Source organism: Rhinatrema bivittatum, chromosome 5 (assembly GCF_901001135.1).
Source record: "Rhinatrema bivittatum chromosome 5, aRhiBiv1.1, whole genome shotgun sequence".
Classification (NCBI taxonomy): Eukaryota; Metazoa; Chordata; class Amphibia; order Gymnophiona; family Rhinatrematidae; genus Rhinatrema; species Rhinatrema bivittatum.
In genome coordinates, this window is record NC_042619.1 from 221,140,440 (window position 1) to 221,159,679 (window position 19,240).

General features: G+C 44.3%; 1 protein-coding gene across 1 annotated transcript in view; it reads right to left on the reverse strand.

The window, feature by feature from the left end:
- RBBP7 (RB binding protein 7, chromatin remodeling factor) overlaps positions 1 to 18,426 on the reverse strand; it is an 83,109-nt gene extending 64,683 nt beyond the window's left edge. Inside the window, exons 1-3 of the mRNA XM_029603294.1 lie at positions 18,112 to 18,426; positions 12,410 to 12,554; positions 11,313 to 11,458 (exon numbers count right to left, since the gene is read on the reverse strand). Of these exons, the coding sequence (XP_029459154.1) occupies positions 11,313 to 11,458; positions 12,410 to 12,554; positions 18,112 to 18,127 (307 nt within the window). The 5' untranslated portion in view covers positions 18,128 to 18,426. The remainder of the gene's footprint in view (positions 1 to 11,312; positions 11,459 to 12,409; positions 12,555 to 18,111) is intronic.
- Positions 18,427 to 19,240: the final 814 nt, after the last annotated feature.

Below are 19,240 nucleotides of genomic sequence, written 5' to 3' on the forward strand. Positions count from 1 at the left end.
ATTGAGCACATCCAATCGTTGGGTTGAATCAGAGATAGAATGGATTTCAATGATACTGTAAATACCATTTTGAATTTTTCTTTGATCATGAATTTGTTCAACTCCCGAAGATCCAGTATGGGGCGGAGGCCTCCAGATTTCTTGGGAATGAGGAAATATGGGGAATAAAATCTTTATCATTCCATCCCCTTTATCATTTTGGTCACCCTTTTCTAATTCTGCTATATCTTGTTTGAAATATAGTGACCAGAATTGAACACAATACTCAATATTCAAGATGTAATCACACCATAGAGCAACACAGAGGCATTGTGACATTCTCTGTTTTATTCTTCCTAGCATTCTATTTGCTTTCTTGGCTGCTGCCTCACACTGAGTACAGAATTAACATGATGCCTAGATCCTTTCCCTGAGTGGTGACTCCTCATGTACAACCTTGCATTGTGTAGCTATAATTTAGATTGCTCTTTCCTAAGTGCAGCACTTTGCACATGTCCACATCATACCTTTCACTGCAGCTCAAAAAAGATATAGCTGAATTGGAAAAGGTACAGAGAAGTGTGACCAAAATGGCTCTCCTACTAGGAAAGGCTAAAAAGCTTAGGGCTGTTCAATTTGAAGAAAGGAAGAGTATGTGTGGCAGGGGGGCAGAAATGATAGAAGTTTATAAAATCACATGTAAAGTAGAAAAATGTGATTTGGTCGTTTATCCCTGGGAGTTGGCAGCATGGCATCTATTTGGGATCCTGCCTGGTACTTATGACCTGGACTGGCCACTGCTGGAAACAGAATACTGGGCTTGATGGACCCTACGATGTTTTGTGGTTCCCTAGAAAGCCCATTTCCACATGTGAATTCTGACCCTCACCGGTCCATCTTTTCCAAAGAAAAAACTGAAACTGCATACACATCTTTTAGAGAGAGAAAAGAATTTGCTGTATATTCAAACAAACTGCAAGGTAAATTGCATGCTTTATGTTAAGTTGCTAAGGAAGTTACCTTAAAGTGTTAGTCTAGATCATTCTATTTGATGTTTTAGATCAAATCAAAACTTCTAAACTAGGCAAGTAAAGAACAAAGAGCACTATTAAGCAGAAAACTCATAAACTTAGAGTCATTTCAAATACATCAAAATTGGCAAATGCCACAGGAATTTTGAAGTAATATAGGAATAAAAAGCTTCACCGCTGTCCATACAGCAAAGTGAACTTTTAATTCACATTTAGACCTTGGCCTGTATTTCAGAAAAATAGAGATGCTGAACTTCTGATAAAGCTGCAGTTCCTGACAGACATCTTCTGTGCCAAGTCATTGTTTGTCTAAGCCTCTGTTAAAGAATGAGATTTTCTCTCAGCAATTATAGAAGGGAAAAGAATATGCTGGCCTGCTGAATGTACTGAGACCTTAACCTTCAGCAAGGCTCAGAAGTACCTGGCAACCCAGCTTCTACTCCCGAGAAGAGCACTTATCAGATTCAAGGCAACTCCCAGATCAAATGCCATGCGGCCGAAGGTTGGCCAAGCAAAGTGAAGAAGAACCAATCTAACACCTGGCCCTGTTTATCATATTCATGAAAGTACTGAATATGCATAAACTAGCTCTTAAAAGCAGCTGAGAGGAGGGGCTCAGGAGTCAATCAAGAATAGCAACTTTTAAGCTAGAACAAGGAGGAAACAGACAGTCACTCAGCAGTGCACGGTTCGGAGGAATGTATCTTTGAAGGATACTAATGAATCAGGAGAATGTGGGTATCCCAACAGAGAGGTTTCAATAAAAGCAAAAGTAGTCCATGTGCCTAAAAGCAAAGAATAACATGAGCTAAAGAATTTACATATTGTCCCCCCTTACAGTCATTAGTTCAAATTTTATGTTATGATCACTAATGCCAAGTGGCCCCCACCACAGTTACCTCTCTCACCAAATCCTGTGCTCCACTAAGAATTAAATCTAAAATAGCTCCCTCTCTCGTTGATTCCTGAACAAATTGCTCCATGAAGCAATTGTTTATTCCATCCAAGAATTGTATGTCTCTTATGTCCTGATGCTACGTTTACCCAATCAATATTGGGGTAATTGAAATCTCCCATTACTGGACTGCCAAATTGGTTAGCGTCCCTGATTTCTCTTAACATTTCATCACCTGTCTAATCATTTTGTCCAAGTGGATGGTTGTATACTCCTATCACTATACTCTTACCCACACACATGGCATTTCTACCCATATAGATTCTACTGAGCATTTAGTTTCTTATATGATCTTTATCCTGTTGGACTGTATACCTCCGGGACATAAATTGCTGCACCCCCACCAAGCTGATCCTCCCTATCACTGGGATATAACTTGTACCCTGATATAGCACTGGCCCATTGGTTATCCTTCTTCCACCAGGTCTCTGAGATGCCAATTATGTCTATACACTTTAACTCTCCCATCTTACTTCTTAGACTTCTGGCATTGGCATACAGACATTTCAAAGTGCATTTTTTGTTCGTATTAACAACCTGCCTTTTAGTTGATACGGATAATTTGGTATTTACAGATCTAAACACTAAATTTTCAAAAAGGGAAATTTTGATAAAATTGAGAAAAAACAGAAAAAACAAAGGTGTAGCTGCAAAGATTAAAAGTGTACAAAAGGCTTGGACACTGTTAATGAGTGGCACACATCTGGACTGTGCGTCTAAGATTGTATTTTTAAACAAAGGTGGAAGGAAGGCAAACAGATTCCCAGCATGGATAAAAGGTGAGGTGAAAGGCTATTTTAGCCAAAAAAAAATCCTTCAAAAACGGAAAGAAGAATCCAGGAAGAAAATAGGAAAAAGTATAAGCATTGTCAAGTGTAAAACACTGATAAGGCAGGCTAAGAGAATTTGAAATGAAGTTGGCCATAGAAGCAAAAACTCATTAACAAAATTATTTTTACATATATTCGAAGAAAGAAACCCGTGAGTCAGTTGGACCATTAGATGATCGAGAGGTTAAAGGGGCACTTAGAGAAAATAAGGCCATCACGGAAAGATTAAATGATTTTTTTGCTTCAGTGTTTACTGAAGAGGATGTTGGGGAGATACCTGTTCCGGAGAAGGTTTCCATGGGTAATGATTCAGATGACAACCAAATCACAGTGAACCAAGAAGATGTGGTAGGCCTGATTGATAAACTAAAGAGTAACAAATCACCTGGACTGGATGGTATGCACCGCAGGGCTCTGAAGGAAATGAAAAATTAAATTTCAGATCTATTAGTTTATAGATTTTAACTATCATTAAAATCATCCATTGCACCTGAAAACTGGATGGTGGCCAATGTAACCCCAATATTTAAAAAGGGCTCCAGGGGCAATCCAGGAAACTACAGACCAGTGAGCCTAACTTCAGTGCCAGGAAAAATAGTGGAAACTATTCTTAAGATCAAAATAACAGAGCACATAGAAAGACGGTTTAATGAAACACAGTCAGCATATGTTTTTACCCAAGCAAGTCTTGCCTCACAAATGTGTTTCATTTTTTTGAAAGGGTTAATAAACATGTGGATAAAGGTAAATCATTAGATGTAGTGTATTTGGATTTTCAGAAGGCGTTTGAAAAAGTTCTTCATGAGAGGCTTCTAAGAAAAAAGTAAAGTGTCATGGCATAGGTGGCGATGTTCTTTCGTGGATTACAAACTGGTTAAAAGACAGGAAACAGAGTAGGATTAAATGGTCAATTTTCTCTGTGGAAGAGAGTAGGCAGTGGAGTGCCTCAGGGATCTATACTTGGACCGGTGCTTTTCAATATATTTCTATAGGAAAGGAATACGAGTGATGTAATCAAGTTTGCAGATGATACAAGCAGATTGTGATAAGTTGCAGGTCCAACTTGCAAAACAGGAAAATTAGTTCTTACCTGTTAATTTTCGTTCCTGTACCACGGATCAGTTCAGACTGTGGGTTGAGCCTCCTTTCCAGCAGGTGGAGACAGACTAAAATTGAAAGGATATCCTATATGAGGACAAAGCCTATCCTGTAACCCCCTTCAGTATAACCATTGTCAAAGCAGAAAACAAAACCAGAATAGGATCAAGCAAGTAACCAGAAAGCTCAATGGAGGAGATGTAGAACAATGTAAGAGATATGGTATGACTAACCGCTCTTGCATATACTTGGTGCTGAACAACCAAGGCTTCCGGTGTATTTGCTCAATATTCATGCACAAAAAAAGGTATGTGGAAATCTACAAATCTGCAAAAGAAACAAGCTTCGAGAGGACAGAAAAAAGACAAACAGGGAAGGGCGTCTGGACTGATCCGTGGTACTACAGGAACGAAAATTAACAGGTAAGAACTAATTTTCCTTTCCCTGTACGTACCCGGATCAGTTCAGATTGTGGGATGTACCAAAGCTTCCCTAAACCAGGTGGGACCGAGACAGTCCCACTCGAAGCACTTGTAGCCCAAAAGAACCAAGTAGCGGAGCTTGCACATCCAGGCGGTAGTGTCGAGCAAAGGTATGCAAGGATGTCCAAGTGGCGGCACTGCAAATCTCCTGCGGAGAGACCGATTGCCTGTCCGCACAGGAAGTAGCTTGAGAACACAGTGAATGAGCCGTGAAGCCCTCGGGAACCACCCGACCTTGACAAAGATAGGCTGAGGAGATCGCTTCCTATACCACCGCGCTATAGTGGCCTTAGAAGCCAGCTTACCCCGATTGGGTCCACTCCAGAGGACAAAGGATGGACAGAGACCCGAAAGCCATTGGTAACCAGGAGATAGCGAAGTAGAACTCGTATGGCATCAAGTTTACGGAGATTGTGCCCAGTCGCAAGGGAAAACACAGGGAGTTCTGCCAACTGGTTGACATGGAGGTTAGAAGAACCTTCACTAAGAACTGGAAGGGCCCTACACAAGGGATACCCCGGAATCGGGGGGGGGGGGGGGGGGGGGGGGGGGGGAAATCGCAAAAAAGGTTATTTATTTATTTATTTAAATTCTTTTAATATACCGATGCTCAAGACCAGGTCTTATCGTACCGGTTTACAATGAACTAGGGGGAAAAAACCAGTTAACAATGGAAGCAAGAAATTACATTATAACAGGGAATGTGGAACTTGGTTGTTAGAGAAAAAGGATAGGTTAAACAATTTCTAACTGGAGAACAAAGCAAATAAGCAGAAACGTGAGTGTTTACATGGTAAGCATTATATACAAAATTACGTCGTGTGTAATATAAGGCAAGTTATATTAAAGTGCAGTTAGCCGAGAAATAGTCCCGACAGGACAGCATTTGGACCTCCGAGATCCGACGAACAGAAGAGATAGAGACCAAAAAGACAGTCTTAAGCATAAGAGCATTCAAGGTAGCGCGACGGAGAGGTTCGAACAGAGCCACACAGAGTGCCCGAAAAACCAGATTAAAACTCCCCGACGGGCAAGCGGCCGAGAAGGTGAACGTAGATGCTCGACACCCTTCAAGCACCAAATCACATCCGGGTGGCCCACTCAGTGATGATCTTCTACCCGACCCAAAAGAGAGCCGAGAGGGGAAACCTGTATGCGCAGAGAATGAAAGGAAAGACCCTTGAAGAGACCTTCTTGGAGAAGAGAGGACTAACGAGATCGGAACAGAGTGCGCTGAGATACCAGACTCCGCACAAACAGAATCAAACACGCTCCAGATACGCACGTACGGCAGGGAAGTCTACTGTTTCCGGGTCCGCAGCAAGGTGGAGATGACTTCCTCCTAATAGCCTTTGCACCTTAGGCGTCGCCGTGTAAAAGCCAGGCCGCTAGAGAGGAGCGATCGGCCTGGTCGAAAGATACAGGTCCTTGACGAAGGAGCAGAGGAAGATGGCGTAGCCACAGAGGTCCGTCCATCGCTAGGTTGAGAAAATCCGCGAACTACGGCCTGCGCGGCCACTCTGGTGCTACCAGAACCACGGGACCCCGGTGGAGTTCTATTCTTCTGAGAATTTTCCCAACCAGGGGGACACGGGGGGGTGAACACGTACAGAAGGATGTCCACTGGCCAAGGGAGAGCCAGAGCATCTACGCCCTCCGAGCCGTGTTCCCTCCAGCGGCGGAAGAACCAATTTGCCTTGGCATTGTGAAGGGTCACCTTGAGGCCCAGGTGGGGGGGGGGGGGGGGGGGGGGGCGACACCACCTGTCGAAGATGAGATACATGGCTGCAAAGAGTTCCCACTTCCCGGGATCGAGCAACTGAGAAAATCGGCCTGAACATTCCCCTTGCCCGCGATGTAGGAGGCCACCAGGCACTGTAGATGTCGCTCTGCCCAGACGAAGAGACGGCTGGTTTCCAGGGCCACCCGCGGACTGCGGGCGCCTCCTTGGCGATTGATGTAAGCCACGGTGGTGGAGTTGTCAGACAAGACCCGTATCGCTTTGCCACGGATGAGGGGAAGAAACTCCAGAAGAGCTAGGAACACCGCCCGAGCCTCCAACTGAATGATGTTCCAGCGAGACTGAGCTGCTGGCCAGATCCCCTGGGCGTACTGGGAGAGGTAGACCGCACCCCAGCCCGAGAGACTGGCGTCCATGGTTACTATCGTCCACTAAGGGACTTGGAGAGGCATTCCCTGTAGCAAATGAGGAAGGGAAAGCCAAAACTGCAAGTCGGCGACTGTAGAGCCCAAAAACGGGAGGACTGTGTGAAACTGTTCCGCCACTGGCTGCCAACGGGACAGCAAAGCTTTCTGAAACTGTCGCATATGAGCAAAAGCCCAAGGGACTAGGGCGATGGTAGAAGCCAAGGAGCCCGAGACCTGCAGGTAGTCACAAGCCGTCGAAGGCAGCAAGATTAGACTCTGAAACTGGCCGATCAGCTTGAGAGACCGCACGCGAGGCAAGAAGACCTTGCCCACCCGGGTGTCGAAGTGGGCTCCCAGGAACTCTAACTCCTGGGAGGGCTGAAGGTTGCTCTTGGAGAAATTCAGTATCCACCCGAGAGACGCGAGAAGAGCTAACATGCAACCCACCGCCTGCCGGCAAAGAGCCTCCACCTTGGCCCTGACGAGCCAGACGTCCAGGTAGGGGTGAACAAGGATTCCTTCCCGGCGGAGAGCTGCTGCCACCACCACCATGACTTTGGTGAAGGTGCGAGGTGCTGTCGCGAGACCAAAGGGAAGCGCCCTGAACTGGAAGTCCCGGTGGAGGATGTGAACGCAAAGAGACTATAGTAGCCGCGATGAATCGGAATATGGAAATACGCCTCTGTCAAATCGAGTGAGGCGAGGAACTCTCCAGGGCGAAATGGCACGAGGACTGCTCGCAGAGTTTCCATGCGGAAAAACGAAATCTTGAGAGCCCGGTTGACTCTTGAGGTCTAAGATCGGATGATGACCCGTCCTGTTAGGGAACGACGAAGTAAATAGAATACTGGTCTGAGGCAAGTTCGCCGTCTGGAATCGGGACCACCGTGCCCAGACACAGGAGCCTGGCGGGGGTTTGCTTCACCGCTTGCCGCTGGGACCGACCGCACGAGGAAAATAGAAAAAGATCCCGAAAATCTCGAGCAAAGCGCAGGCGTACCAGTCTCCGAGAACATCGAGGATCCACTGGTCCGACATGATTTTGACCCATTCCATGAAAAACAGGGAAAGGCAACCGCCTAGAAAGGGGACCGAGGAATGAGTCAAGTGAACTTCATTCTATGGTAGGCGTAAGGATGGAGCGCGTGGGCTGGCCCTCGTGAAAGGGATGGCGCCCACGAGAAGACTGCGACCAAGGCTGCGATCAAGAAGGAAAAACCCCCTGAGGAGTCACCCTGCCCGCGCGGGGTATACCTTCTCTGGCCCCGAAAACGTGGACGAGAGGGTATAAAGGAACGGGATGGTTTCGGACAGACCTCCGGAAGCTTATGGACCTTACTTTCCCCTAAGGAATCCATAGTTTCTCAAGGTCCTTGCCAAAGAGCAGCTTACCTTTGAACAGCAACGTGCCCAACCGGGCTTTGGAGGACGGATCGGCCAACCTATGGCGCAGCCAGAGGAGCCGTTTGGCGGACATCGCCTGGACGCGGAGAAGGTCGTATGTGCAGCCTCTGCCCTCGGGAGGTCCCGGGTGCAGAGCAACTGTTGAACCCACCTGAGACCTGCCCGCAGCATGAGACTGCTGCAAATAGCCGCACGCACCCCCAGGACATCAAAAATGCGCTTCACATGAGCCTCGAGCATGCGGACCTGGGCGGCTTTAAAAGCCGGGAAACCCTCCTGTATCGTGACCGCAGAAGTAGTTCACGAAGTGATTATTGGTTTGGGGGTTTTTTTTGTTTTTTTAAATCTAAGCATACCTCCGGGAGGGGGAGCTTGTCCAGTGCACCGCCTGCCCGGAGTCCCGCCTCGGGAGCGTTCCATTCCCGCAGGCGCAACAACTTGTGCGTGGGATGAAAGGGGAAGGCGCTTGCCGGATCCCTGATTCCCGCCAGGACCGGGTCCATATCCTTGGGCAAAGAGGACATAAGGGTGTCCCATAAGACCCTGGGGTCGTCCCCCTTCACATCCGGATTGGCGGCAGGATCCGGGGGTACCGGAACCACCGGGAGGTTGGGGGGGCACCCCCGGGACCACCCGCACCCCAAGGGACCCTGGGGGCTCCGCAGCCGGTCTAACCAACAACGGCGCAGAGCGGGAAAATTTCCTCCTCCTCCTGCAGGCTAGCTAAATAAGATCTACGCAGGAGGAGGGAAAATTCAGATAAAAAACAAGCCCTGGAAGTCCTGGAGGGGGAGGCGAGAGGGTGCCAGAAAACCCATCCTGGGGGGCCACGGGGCTGAAATCAGGGGGTAGCTGCTATAAAAAAAAAAAAAAATTCAGCCCCAGGGAGCTCCAAAAACGGAGCCGATAAAAAATCCAAAATGGCCACCATTCCCGGGCTCTCCCGACCCGGGAACAGCCTGGCCAAGCTCTGGGGAGTCTATCCCCGGGCTAAATTTGCCTGCCCTGCCGAGGAGGGACCTCCCCCACCCGGTAGGGAGGCAGAGGAGGGGCCCCCTCGCAAAAAACGCGAAGGGGGCTGGCAGAGAAGAGGCAGGCTGACTGCCGCGGCAAAGAGAGCCGCACTGAAGAAAAAAAGCTGCAGAGAAAAAAAATGTGATTGACAGCCTGGAGGCCCGGAGTGAAGCAGGGGGGAAACCTGCTGACTCCTGCCTCTCTGGCTGCCGGTTCAAGCCCAGGTGGGAACAAAGATAAAGAATATTGGTCTGCTGCTGTAGGTAAGTAATAAAAGTACTGGAAATACTTTTAAACTTACACCTGTTTCTGTGCCTCTGGTTTGTTTTTTGTTTTGTTTTTTTAAAAAGACTGAGCACAGCAACGTAATTTTAAGACCTTTCGGCAGCCAGGGGGTGGGGGGAGACTAGCACTGGACTACCAGACTCGGTCCCCACACCTGGAAGCTGTAACGGACACAGGCTATGCACTGTACAAGGGACAAAGCCCCCCTGAGTCTGGCAAGAGCCAGGAGACTGAGTAGTCTCCTGAAGAAAAATTCTACAACTTCCTGGATAACCTTTTAATTTTAACAGGAAGAAAAAAATCCACAAAATCCCTAAGGAATAAGTACTTGCTTGATCCCAGTAGGAAGGAAGAAAAAGAAAGCTGACTAGTCTAGATCAGGAGACTGAAGGGAGACATGCTGCACCTGCTGGAGACAGACAAATACTGAAGGGTTACAGGATAGGCTCTGTCCTCATATAGGATACCCTTTCAGTTTTAGTCTGTCTCCACCTGCTGGAAAGGAGGCTCAACCCACAGTCTGGACTGATCTGGGTACGTACAGGGAATGGAAGATTGGGCAGCCAAGTGGCAGATGAAATTTAATGTGGACAAGTGCAAGGTGTTGCATATAGGGAAAAATAACCCTTGCTGTAGTTACAAGACGTTAGGTTCCATATTAGGAGCTACCACCCAAGAAAGATCTAGGCAATATAGTGGATAATACATTGAAATTGTCATCTCAGTGTGCTATGGCAGTCAAAAAAGCAGACAAAGTTAGGAATCATTAGGAAGGGAATGATGAATAAAACAGAAAGTGTCATAATTCCTCTGTATCGCTCCATGTGAGATTGCACCTTGAGTACTGTGTAAAATTCTGGTCGCCACATCTCAAAATATAGTTGCACTGGAGAAAGTACAGAGAACGGCAACCAAAATAATAAAGAGGATGGAACAGCTCCCCTATAAAGAAAGGCTAAAGAGGTTAGGGCAGTTCAGCTTGGAGTAGAGTTGGCTGAGGGGCGATATGACAGGTCTTTAAAATCATGAAAGGTCTAGAACGGGTAAATGTGAATCGGTTATTTACTCTTTCGGATAATAGAAGGACTAGGGGGGGCACGCCATGAAATTAGCAAGTTACACATTTAAAACTAATTGGAAAAAATATTTCACTCAACACACAATTAAACTCTGGAATTTGTTGCCAGAGGATCTGGTTAGTGCAGTTATTGTAGCTGGGTTTAAAAAAGGTTTGGATAAGTTCTTGGAGAAGAAGTCCATTGACTATTAATCAAGTTGACTTAGAGAATAGCCACTGCTATTACTGGCATCAGTAGCATGGGATCCACTTAGTGGATGGGAATTTGTCAGATACTTGTAGCATGGATTGGCCACTGTTGAAAACAGGATGCTGAGTTTGATGGACCCTTGGTCTGACCCAGTATGGCAAGCTTTATGTTCTTATCCCATTTACACCAGCAATAAGCCATCCAAGTCGTAACTCCTAACCCCACCCTGCAACCAAGCTGCTAAACAAAATCCAGTGCCCTGGAGCATTGCTTGGAAGAGTGTCTCAAGCCCTGCTGCTTTAGCCAGAGTTGAACTTGCCTGGTTCTGCCCTTCTTCCAGGATGGAAACCCACAGCCTGCTCCACAGTGACAGACAACCATTCTGGACCTCCAGTTTCACTCACAGCTCAGAGACCAAGCATCTTCAAAGTGCTAAGACTGGGGTTTAGCTCCTGTTCATGCCTGGGATCTAGTCAGTTAGAATTGTTTATAAATTATAAGCAAGTTCCAGCTAAGAGGATGCATTATGCTTCTGCTAATTTATTCATACCTATTGAGCTATTCACCGTAAGTGCATCATTTGTTTAAGGATTCATTATAAGTTTCTAAGATCACTAAGATGTTAATGTTTGTTCTGGTAACCTAATGCCTTACAATAAATTTCTAATCTAAGACAAATGATTTGATAACATATATAAGGTAAACTAAGTGTTAATGTCTGTGTACTTCTAGTTCCCTGGGGGGGGGGGGGGGGGAAGGAAGAGGACAGAATCTAGACTGCAGTTTATGCTTATTAATCCCTACAGTAAAGCACTCACCTCCTTTTTCACTATCATAGTGAGACGCATCAAACTGGGCATCATCATTGGGAATCTGGACTCGCGCAACCACCAAATGATTCTGCTCATCAGAAGTGTGAGTCCCCAGCACGAGCCAATGAAGGGCATAATCCTTTCCTTCAGGCCTGCAAGTCAAAAATCGAGTCATAACCCCAAAGCACAGTAAATACATTGCAGATTTCTATCTCCATTTGCACTTGTAAACAACTCTAAAAATGTTCCTAACCTTTGAGTTGCAGGGAGACCACCAGTATGCCAAAGCCCACCCAGATAGATGGGCACCAATCAGTGGAGAGGGGATGTGGTCTAGTGTCAGAGCATTAAACGGAGTCAGGAATTGACAGATGAGCCTACCCCTTTCCCATGGGGTATGTGACCCCCAAATAAGATCTGTGTGTTCTGTTTTACTGAATTGCAGTAGTGTTCCTTCTCTCTGGAAATACGCAGGCAGTCCAAACATCAGAAATATACAGCCAGGTAAGTGGTTATATGTAATGTTGTAGAGATACTAAACTGTAAAGTATGCTGCAACTGTTTGGTTACAGAAGTGCTAAATAAACCTCACTTTAAAAAAAAAAAGAAAACAACTGCAGTATGCCATATCTTTGAAGAACATTAATTCATGCAGTCAGCAATTTTATCAGCCATTGATTATTCAAATTGTATCAGTTCTGTGGAAACTGAATACAGTAGCCTTGCTGGTTTAGCAATGCACACTGTTGCAAGAACATTTGTAACAGAAAGCAAAAGGGAGTTTAAGTTTACTGTATTTGATAATCTGCTTTTAAATAGGGAAGACCATACCTGTGAATAAAGTCTGAACCAGGCTTGCTATGCTGTTAAGTTGAATCTGAAACTTATAGTGCCACTACAAGTTTAGTAAACAAACACACCAGTACTATTCTTTGGTCATAGCATACCTACAAAGCAGCTCATATTATACACAGCTGAAGAGAAAAAAAAACTCAAACACACTAGTCCTGAAGATCTCATGTGTAACAAAATATGATCAAGTTTCAGATTTTCCCATTTTACTAATGGAAGTGAAATATCAAATGCATTTCACATCTCTTTACCTAGTAACATCTGGAAGCCACTGCACAGTAAGACTGGGCCATTCGAGGGCATGAGTCATAACCAGATCATAAAGGAAAGGAGTGTTCTTTTTCCAGATCTTATATTCTTCATTGATGACACGCTCCTCAACTGTATCTTCAAACACTGGGAGGAGAAAAAAAAATCCACTTCAATGTGTTTCTTTATAATTTATTCACTTTTTTTTTTATTTGTAATTCGAACTCTATTTGAGACCAAGCAGAAAAAGGGAACAAACATGATGACGCATGAAGCTTTCACCTGTACAATATCTTCGAACTACAATAATTGGAGCATAATTACAGATCCAAATTAGAAAAGGATTAGGCTTGAATAATAAGAAATGTACCGCTAGGCTTTCCATCTCAGAACATTATCCATTACTAGCAAGTTACTGTAACCATTCTTTACATGTCATATGTCAACCGTTTGTATTCTTTATAATACAATAAAACTTATAGTTCCATTTAGTCTCTTCTTTTGTTTATTGTACCCAAAAACAAAATCCCAACCCCCCCCCCTCCCCTCCCCAGGGACTGCAATTAAACTGAAACCAAGCCTCTCCATGATCTGTTGAACAAATATGTCTTCTAAATGGGGAGGTGGCCTTCAACAATGTATTTGCTTATTCCTCCATTCCAAACAGGACCACCACGTTTTTTGGAATGCTGGTACCTTTTTATTTTTATAGGCAGTTATTTTGCACAATCTATAGAGTTCTTCAGTGCGATTTTGTACTAGTGCTAGGGTGGGCACTATGCTTTCCCTCCATTTTCTGGCCATGTCACATCTAGCTGCTGTGGAAATAAATTTTATAAGTTGCTGTTTATTCCCTGTGGTATATGGGTCATTAAACAATGCTGTTTTAGGTGTCAATATAATCTCAATTTTGGTAATCACGCTCAGTCAATTAGATATATCCTGCCATAGTTTTTTTGATTGCTGGACAATCCCACCACAAGTGAAAGAATATTCCACATTCACCGCAAACCCTTCCAACATCTTTCTGATTCACTGGGATAGATTCGATGAAGCTTTGATGGAGTATAATACCATCTATATAAGAGGTTAAGCCCACTCTCAATTAGTGTGGTGGATATCAGGCCCTTACTCAGCAAGCCATAAGTGCTACGCCAAAAATCCTCGTATTGTTCCTCTCCGAAGTCTGTCTCCCATGCCCGCACAAAAGGTGGTGTTTGTTTAGGTTCCTGATTTAATAAATTTAGGAATCTTGGACATTATTTTCGGTGTTCTATCTGCTGTTTTACAATATACCTCAAACATGGTGATGTTTTTTGCAAGATCCTGTTGTATTCAATGGGATCTGTATAAAGTGCCAAAGTTGCAAATAATGAAAATACTCAGACTGGGGTAGATCATATCTAATCTAAAAGGTATTAAAATCTAACAATCCACAATTTTCCCCACACCTTTCTTTATCCAGGTAGCAAAAGATTGAGAGGCCCTCCCTTCCATAAAATCCTTTCGATAATAAAGGAGGGTATTAATTGACCAAACTTTGGGGCCCACTAAAGTAGACTTCCACTTATTCCATGTTTGCAGAGTATGTAATAGTGTGTCTGGGAAAGCATGAATAGGTGGCCATGTCTTTTTGGGTTGCCAAGGTAAGGCCTGTAAGGGAACATGGCCAATAATTGCCTGTTCAAGGGTCACCCATGGTTTACGTGGTGTTATCTTATGCCAATCAATGATTGCTCTTAATTGGGCAGCAGTGTAATACCATAAAAAGGTTAGGCACAGCCAAACCTCCTTGCAATTTGGGTTGATAAATAATTCTTTGGGCTATCCTGGGGTGCTTCCCTTTCCAGATAAACTTCATTATCCTGTGTTGCCATTTTTTCAGTGACTGATGGAAGGGATGGTCTGAAAAAGATAACTAAGACTGGGGAGGATATTCATTTTTAGGGTTGCAATACAGCCTAGCCATGACATATGTGATAGTGGTCCCACTCCTCTAGATCCTGGTATATGCATGTGATTAAAGGTGAAAAATAATGTATTCATATTTTTTACTCCAGCTAGGTTCTAGTCTCCACTTTCCTTGAGGAATTCTAGTCTGTCCTCCCAGCCCCACATAGTATTTTAAAACTGTTACATTATTAATATGGCCGATTCAAGTAACATCTAACTTAAAAGTCAAAAGCTCCAAGAGAAATTGCTAAAAATCTCAGGAAAGAAAAAAAATGGAGATAAGCTTTACAAGTTACTTCACCAGTCTCTGCAATTCACTGGCCTCTGATAAATCTAAGAGCTATTCATATCCTAATGACTACTTGATTTTAACACTAGTATATTTGACCATATAACAATTTTAAGGGACACAACTGACAGTTACTCTGTCTTCATATAACTCTGGGGAATCTTTAGTGCAGTCATTTGTCAGATTTCAACGCCATACCAAAGCTGAATAAGCTACTACAGATTTAGTTAAATAGATTCTCCCAGATTCTACTGAAGGGTTTTACTGTAGACAATCAAACCCTATAAATTCATAAAGCTCAGGTAAAGTATTTTATTCTGTTACTAACAAGTTTATAGAATTTAGCTTATTTCAATAAATAATAAACATGAAGACTGGTGGTTTGAAAAAACATTAATGGAATAGCTAAAAGCTGTAAAATTTAAGAGAACTAGACAGTTCAACTCTAAAATGTTATTTACAGAACTTGTCTGGACATACAAGCTATTCTACTAAAAATCAGTTAAACAAATATTTGTATCTAGAATTACATACTGCCACTAGACAAACCAAAGCTTCTGTATATCCTACCAGAAAAGAACAATGCTAATAGTACACGACTATCACTGGGCATTTGAGGCACTTCTAGTCCCTTTGTCTCCACTGGGGGGATCTGCTAATTGCACTACTCTCTCACAGGCTGATACAGTACAGTGAGCTCCGGTGGAGCGCACTGTTAACCCGCGGTAGGACGCGCTAGCTTTACCCCTTATTCAGCAAGGGGGTAATAGTGTGTCGAAAATGCGCGTCCAACCCCCCTAAAACTAACAGCACCCGCAACATGCAAATGCATATTGATGGCCCTGTTAGTTATTCCCGCGCGATTCAATAAGTAAAATGTGCAGCCAAGTCGCACATTTTACTTTCAGAAATTAGCGCCTACCCAAAGGTAGTAACTAACCCTTTATATAAAAGTTAACCCGCTAGCCAAACCATTCAGGAATGTCCTTTTTACGTAATTGATTCTACGTCAACTTGAGAGAGCAGTCTCAGGCTACTTTATTTACTCCCTCCCTAAACCCCCACAACTTCCGTTTCATAATCCAAAAAGGAACCTTAAAATAGAAAAGCAACATAATGTATTTTAGGACTAGGGAAACCTTGACTTTTCAGTTCAGCCTCCTTGATAGTGTTTTAAAAATGGAGAGGAGATGTAACCTATCTGCCCCTGCCTGCAACCCAGGTCAACCCCAGACATGTTACTCACCACTGCTGGCACACAACAGTGCCAATACTGCAGCTGTACATTGCTGAAGACACTTCTAGCTTCCTTCCTTTGGCAACCAATTCAATAATTGTGCGCACTCAGTGTTGAGCGCCCGTTTTCCTAACGTGCACAATCCAATATTTAAATGCGAAGTCACACTAAAAAGGAGGCGCTAAGGACAAACGTGTGTCCCTAGCGCCTCCTCGGCATCAGGCACACAGGAGAGTTGGCTGTCAAAACGGACGCTTAAGCTGTGAGCGTCTTTTCTCCCACTACTGGCATGTATACACAAAAGATACATAGCTTGGACTGTGAATCTTGTGTGTGCATTAAATGTAAATTCATGCAGATGAGGCTATTAGCTAATCCCCACAATCCAATAAATTTTCCACGGATCCAATGCACCCTTGAGTGTGGCATGCATCAGCCCCAGGGTGGCATAAAATTTGCTGTGTTGCAAGGGCACATTGGACGTGCACAAAATTTATTGTATTGTGGTGCTTAGCTAATAGCCTCATCTACATGAATTTGTGTGTGATGAGCGCTATTAGCTGCACAGTGACTTGGATGCGTTAATTTATGTATTGGAACAGAGGTTATGAACACGCATCCAACTGCATGCAGCAGCTAGTGCACAGTATTGCATCAGCCCCTTTATGCAGAATTCTCAACTGCAAGGGCTTCTCTGACCTCATTCACATGCTTCAGCTACCCAACTGACCCGTCACCAAAACCAGGGTAAAAATGAAAGTGACAGCAGTCACCTGCCACTGAACTTCACAGACATACAATTGGCTCTTTAGAAAAATGCCTGCAAAGTATGGGATAAAAGGAAGCTAGGACTGGTTCACAAGCACATACACCAAGGGTTCTCAAGGCAGCAGTTACCTGTATGTTTATGTATGTATATACACACACACACACACACGTGTTATGGCACCAAACCAAGACCACTTATGACAAGCAAGCTCCATTATCTATACAGATTTAGGGAATGGCAGAACAACATTCCTGGTTTACCTAGATCTACAGGTAGAGTTTTCAAAAATTTCACCCACTTCTCAGAAGTTATATGGATGGAATAATTTAAAGTTGTAATAAAACTTATTGGTTTTAACTACAAACCAAATTGATTTTAAGAACCCAGGTGCCAGTTTTAATAAATCCCTTCCCACAGTACATATGACAGCAGACAGACCACAAGGCCCATCTGTCCAATTTATGTAGCCAGATTCCCTGTATTTCATCCCACGCTTTCTTGATAGAAAGAGAATAATACCAGCACATCGCCACACAGTTTTTGACAGCCAGGTAACAAATAAGGAACAGAGAAAAGCTGATGCCTTTTCAAAAAAGGGTAGTTTCCAGAATATTAACAATACTTTTTATGCCCATCTACAATATTCACCATAAAACCATAGGTTATATACTATACAATTTGTTGACATCCCAAAATCTTCTTTCTGCACAATGAAAATGATCATCCAGCTAGATAGACCACACAAATATCACATCACACAAAAGGCCTGCTGTACTACCTAAACGGTCTTTCCTCATCTTGTGCCCAGAAAGATGTACATCAAACGTTAAACGTCCGTGTTATATACAGATTTCTTTTGTCAATAACCCAACAGCAGGTAACTAGGTTTCAGCCGTTTCGGAGCTTAGTCTCTCTTCCAGTTCCCTCCAAATAGCTCGATCTTTTATTAGCTTTAGCGGGAAAAGGGGGGGGGTGAACTTTTTCTTTCCTATTAAACATATTGCCGCTTGCTCACAATGCTCCATGCAAAGCATCACCATTTAAAACAAAATACAACTTTAATTTTAAAACGAAGCAGGTACAAAAAAAATCCTTTCGAAAATAAGCGAAATCTTAATTTGGCTTAGGTTGTCAGCCGGTGCCCCCGGTTCCCAAGAGCGCAGAGACGAAGAAGGGTAGAGGGATTAGAAAGCTGCAAGTTTTAACATTCATTTCTTATTCGCACGTGACCAGGAGGACGCCCTGGTGCTACAGTAACCAAACATTTGAGAGGAGGGAGGGGAAACGCGGGAAAAAAACCACAAAGGTGGACAGTAATATTTGGAAGGGTAAGCGCGCTTCCTGACTCGCGGATTCACACCTCCCCACCACCACCAATGGCGTATGTGTCCTGGGTAGGCCCCACTTTATCCCTTTCCCTCTCCACCGGGCCACGCAGCTCGCCTCATGCTCTTACTTTCTTTATTCGCCATTTTCTCGGGCCTTCTCCTCGTCTTCTCCTCGTCAGCCCAGGACCCTTCCACCACTCACGGCTAGGGAAGGCTGAGCCCAACCGGGCTTCTCCCGTGGCTCTCGTCCGGCTAGTCGAACCTACGCCCGCGCGACTTCCCTTCTTAAACTTGGATTCTCACTTTCAACCCGCGCCGCCGTCCGTTGCCACACGATTGCGCATGCGTCCGCGAGGCGACGTCCGGTTACGGCGCGAGCTCCTGCTCTCCCTCTCCAATCGGAAACGCCGGGAGAGAAGCAAAGCTCGGAGGTGGGAGGGAAGTGCGGGTGGCCACGAGACAGCGCGAGAGTTTGCTGCGCGGGCTGTCAGGGCTAACACTGACCATGTGATGTGAGGGGGCCCGCAGGAAGTTAGTGCGCAGGCGCGAAGCTGAGACTAGGCCTACTGTAGTGTTTTGCAATTGTCCATTAACAGGTGATTTTTTTCAAAAGACTTATAGGTGTAAAATGCAACATACTATTATAGTATTTTTCAAAAGCCATTTAGATGCATAAAGTGCACTTACACGAGTAAATGTTTAGGTCAGTTCAATGGTATATATTCTAGCAATTTCCAAAGATCCACTTACTTTGGTAAAGTATATTTACACATGTTAAATCAGTTTTAAGCTTGTAAATGCTTTTGAAAGTCAGGCCCTAAGGATTTAGTTGGGATAAGCATATATTCCATGACCATGCACTTAGTGGTGCCAAGCCTGAAACTATATTGTATGGAGATGATGGGGGCCAGGTTAGCAGCAGGGCCTTCATCTGACTCCAATCATCTAAAAATACAGGCTGATCTTGTCCTGGTTTTGCTGCAGTGAATGCATAGAAATTACTACTGCAACCTAATACTCTATAGTGCTAATCAATGTACACAGCGCTGTACAAACACATAGACAGTCCCTTCTCAGCTGAGTTTAGAATCTAATCAAGACATACAGGGCAAATGACACTGGGAATTTCATTTATTTCGATAATGGTTAAAAATTAATGAGGCTGTAAGCAGGGCAATCAGATTTAAAAGCAGCCTCAAAAAGGTGGATTTTTAGATGAGATTTAAATAAGACAAGAAAGATAGTCATGACGCAGCA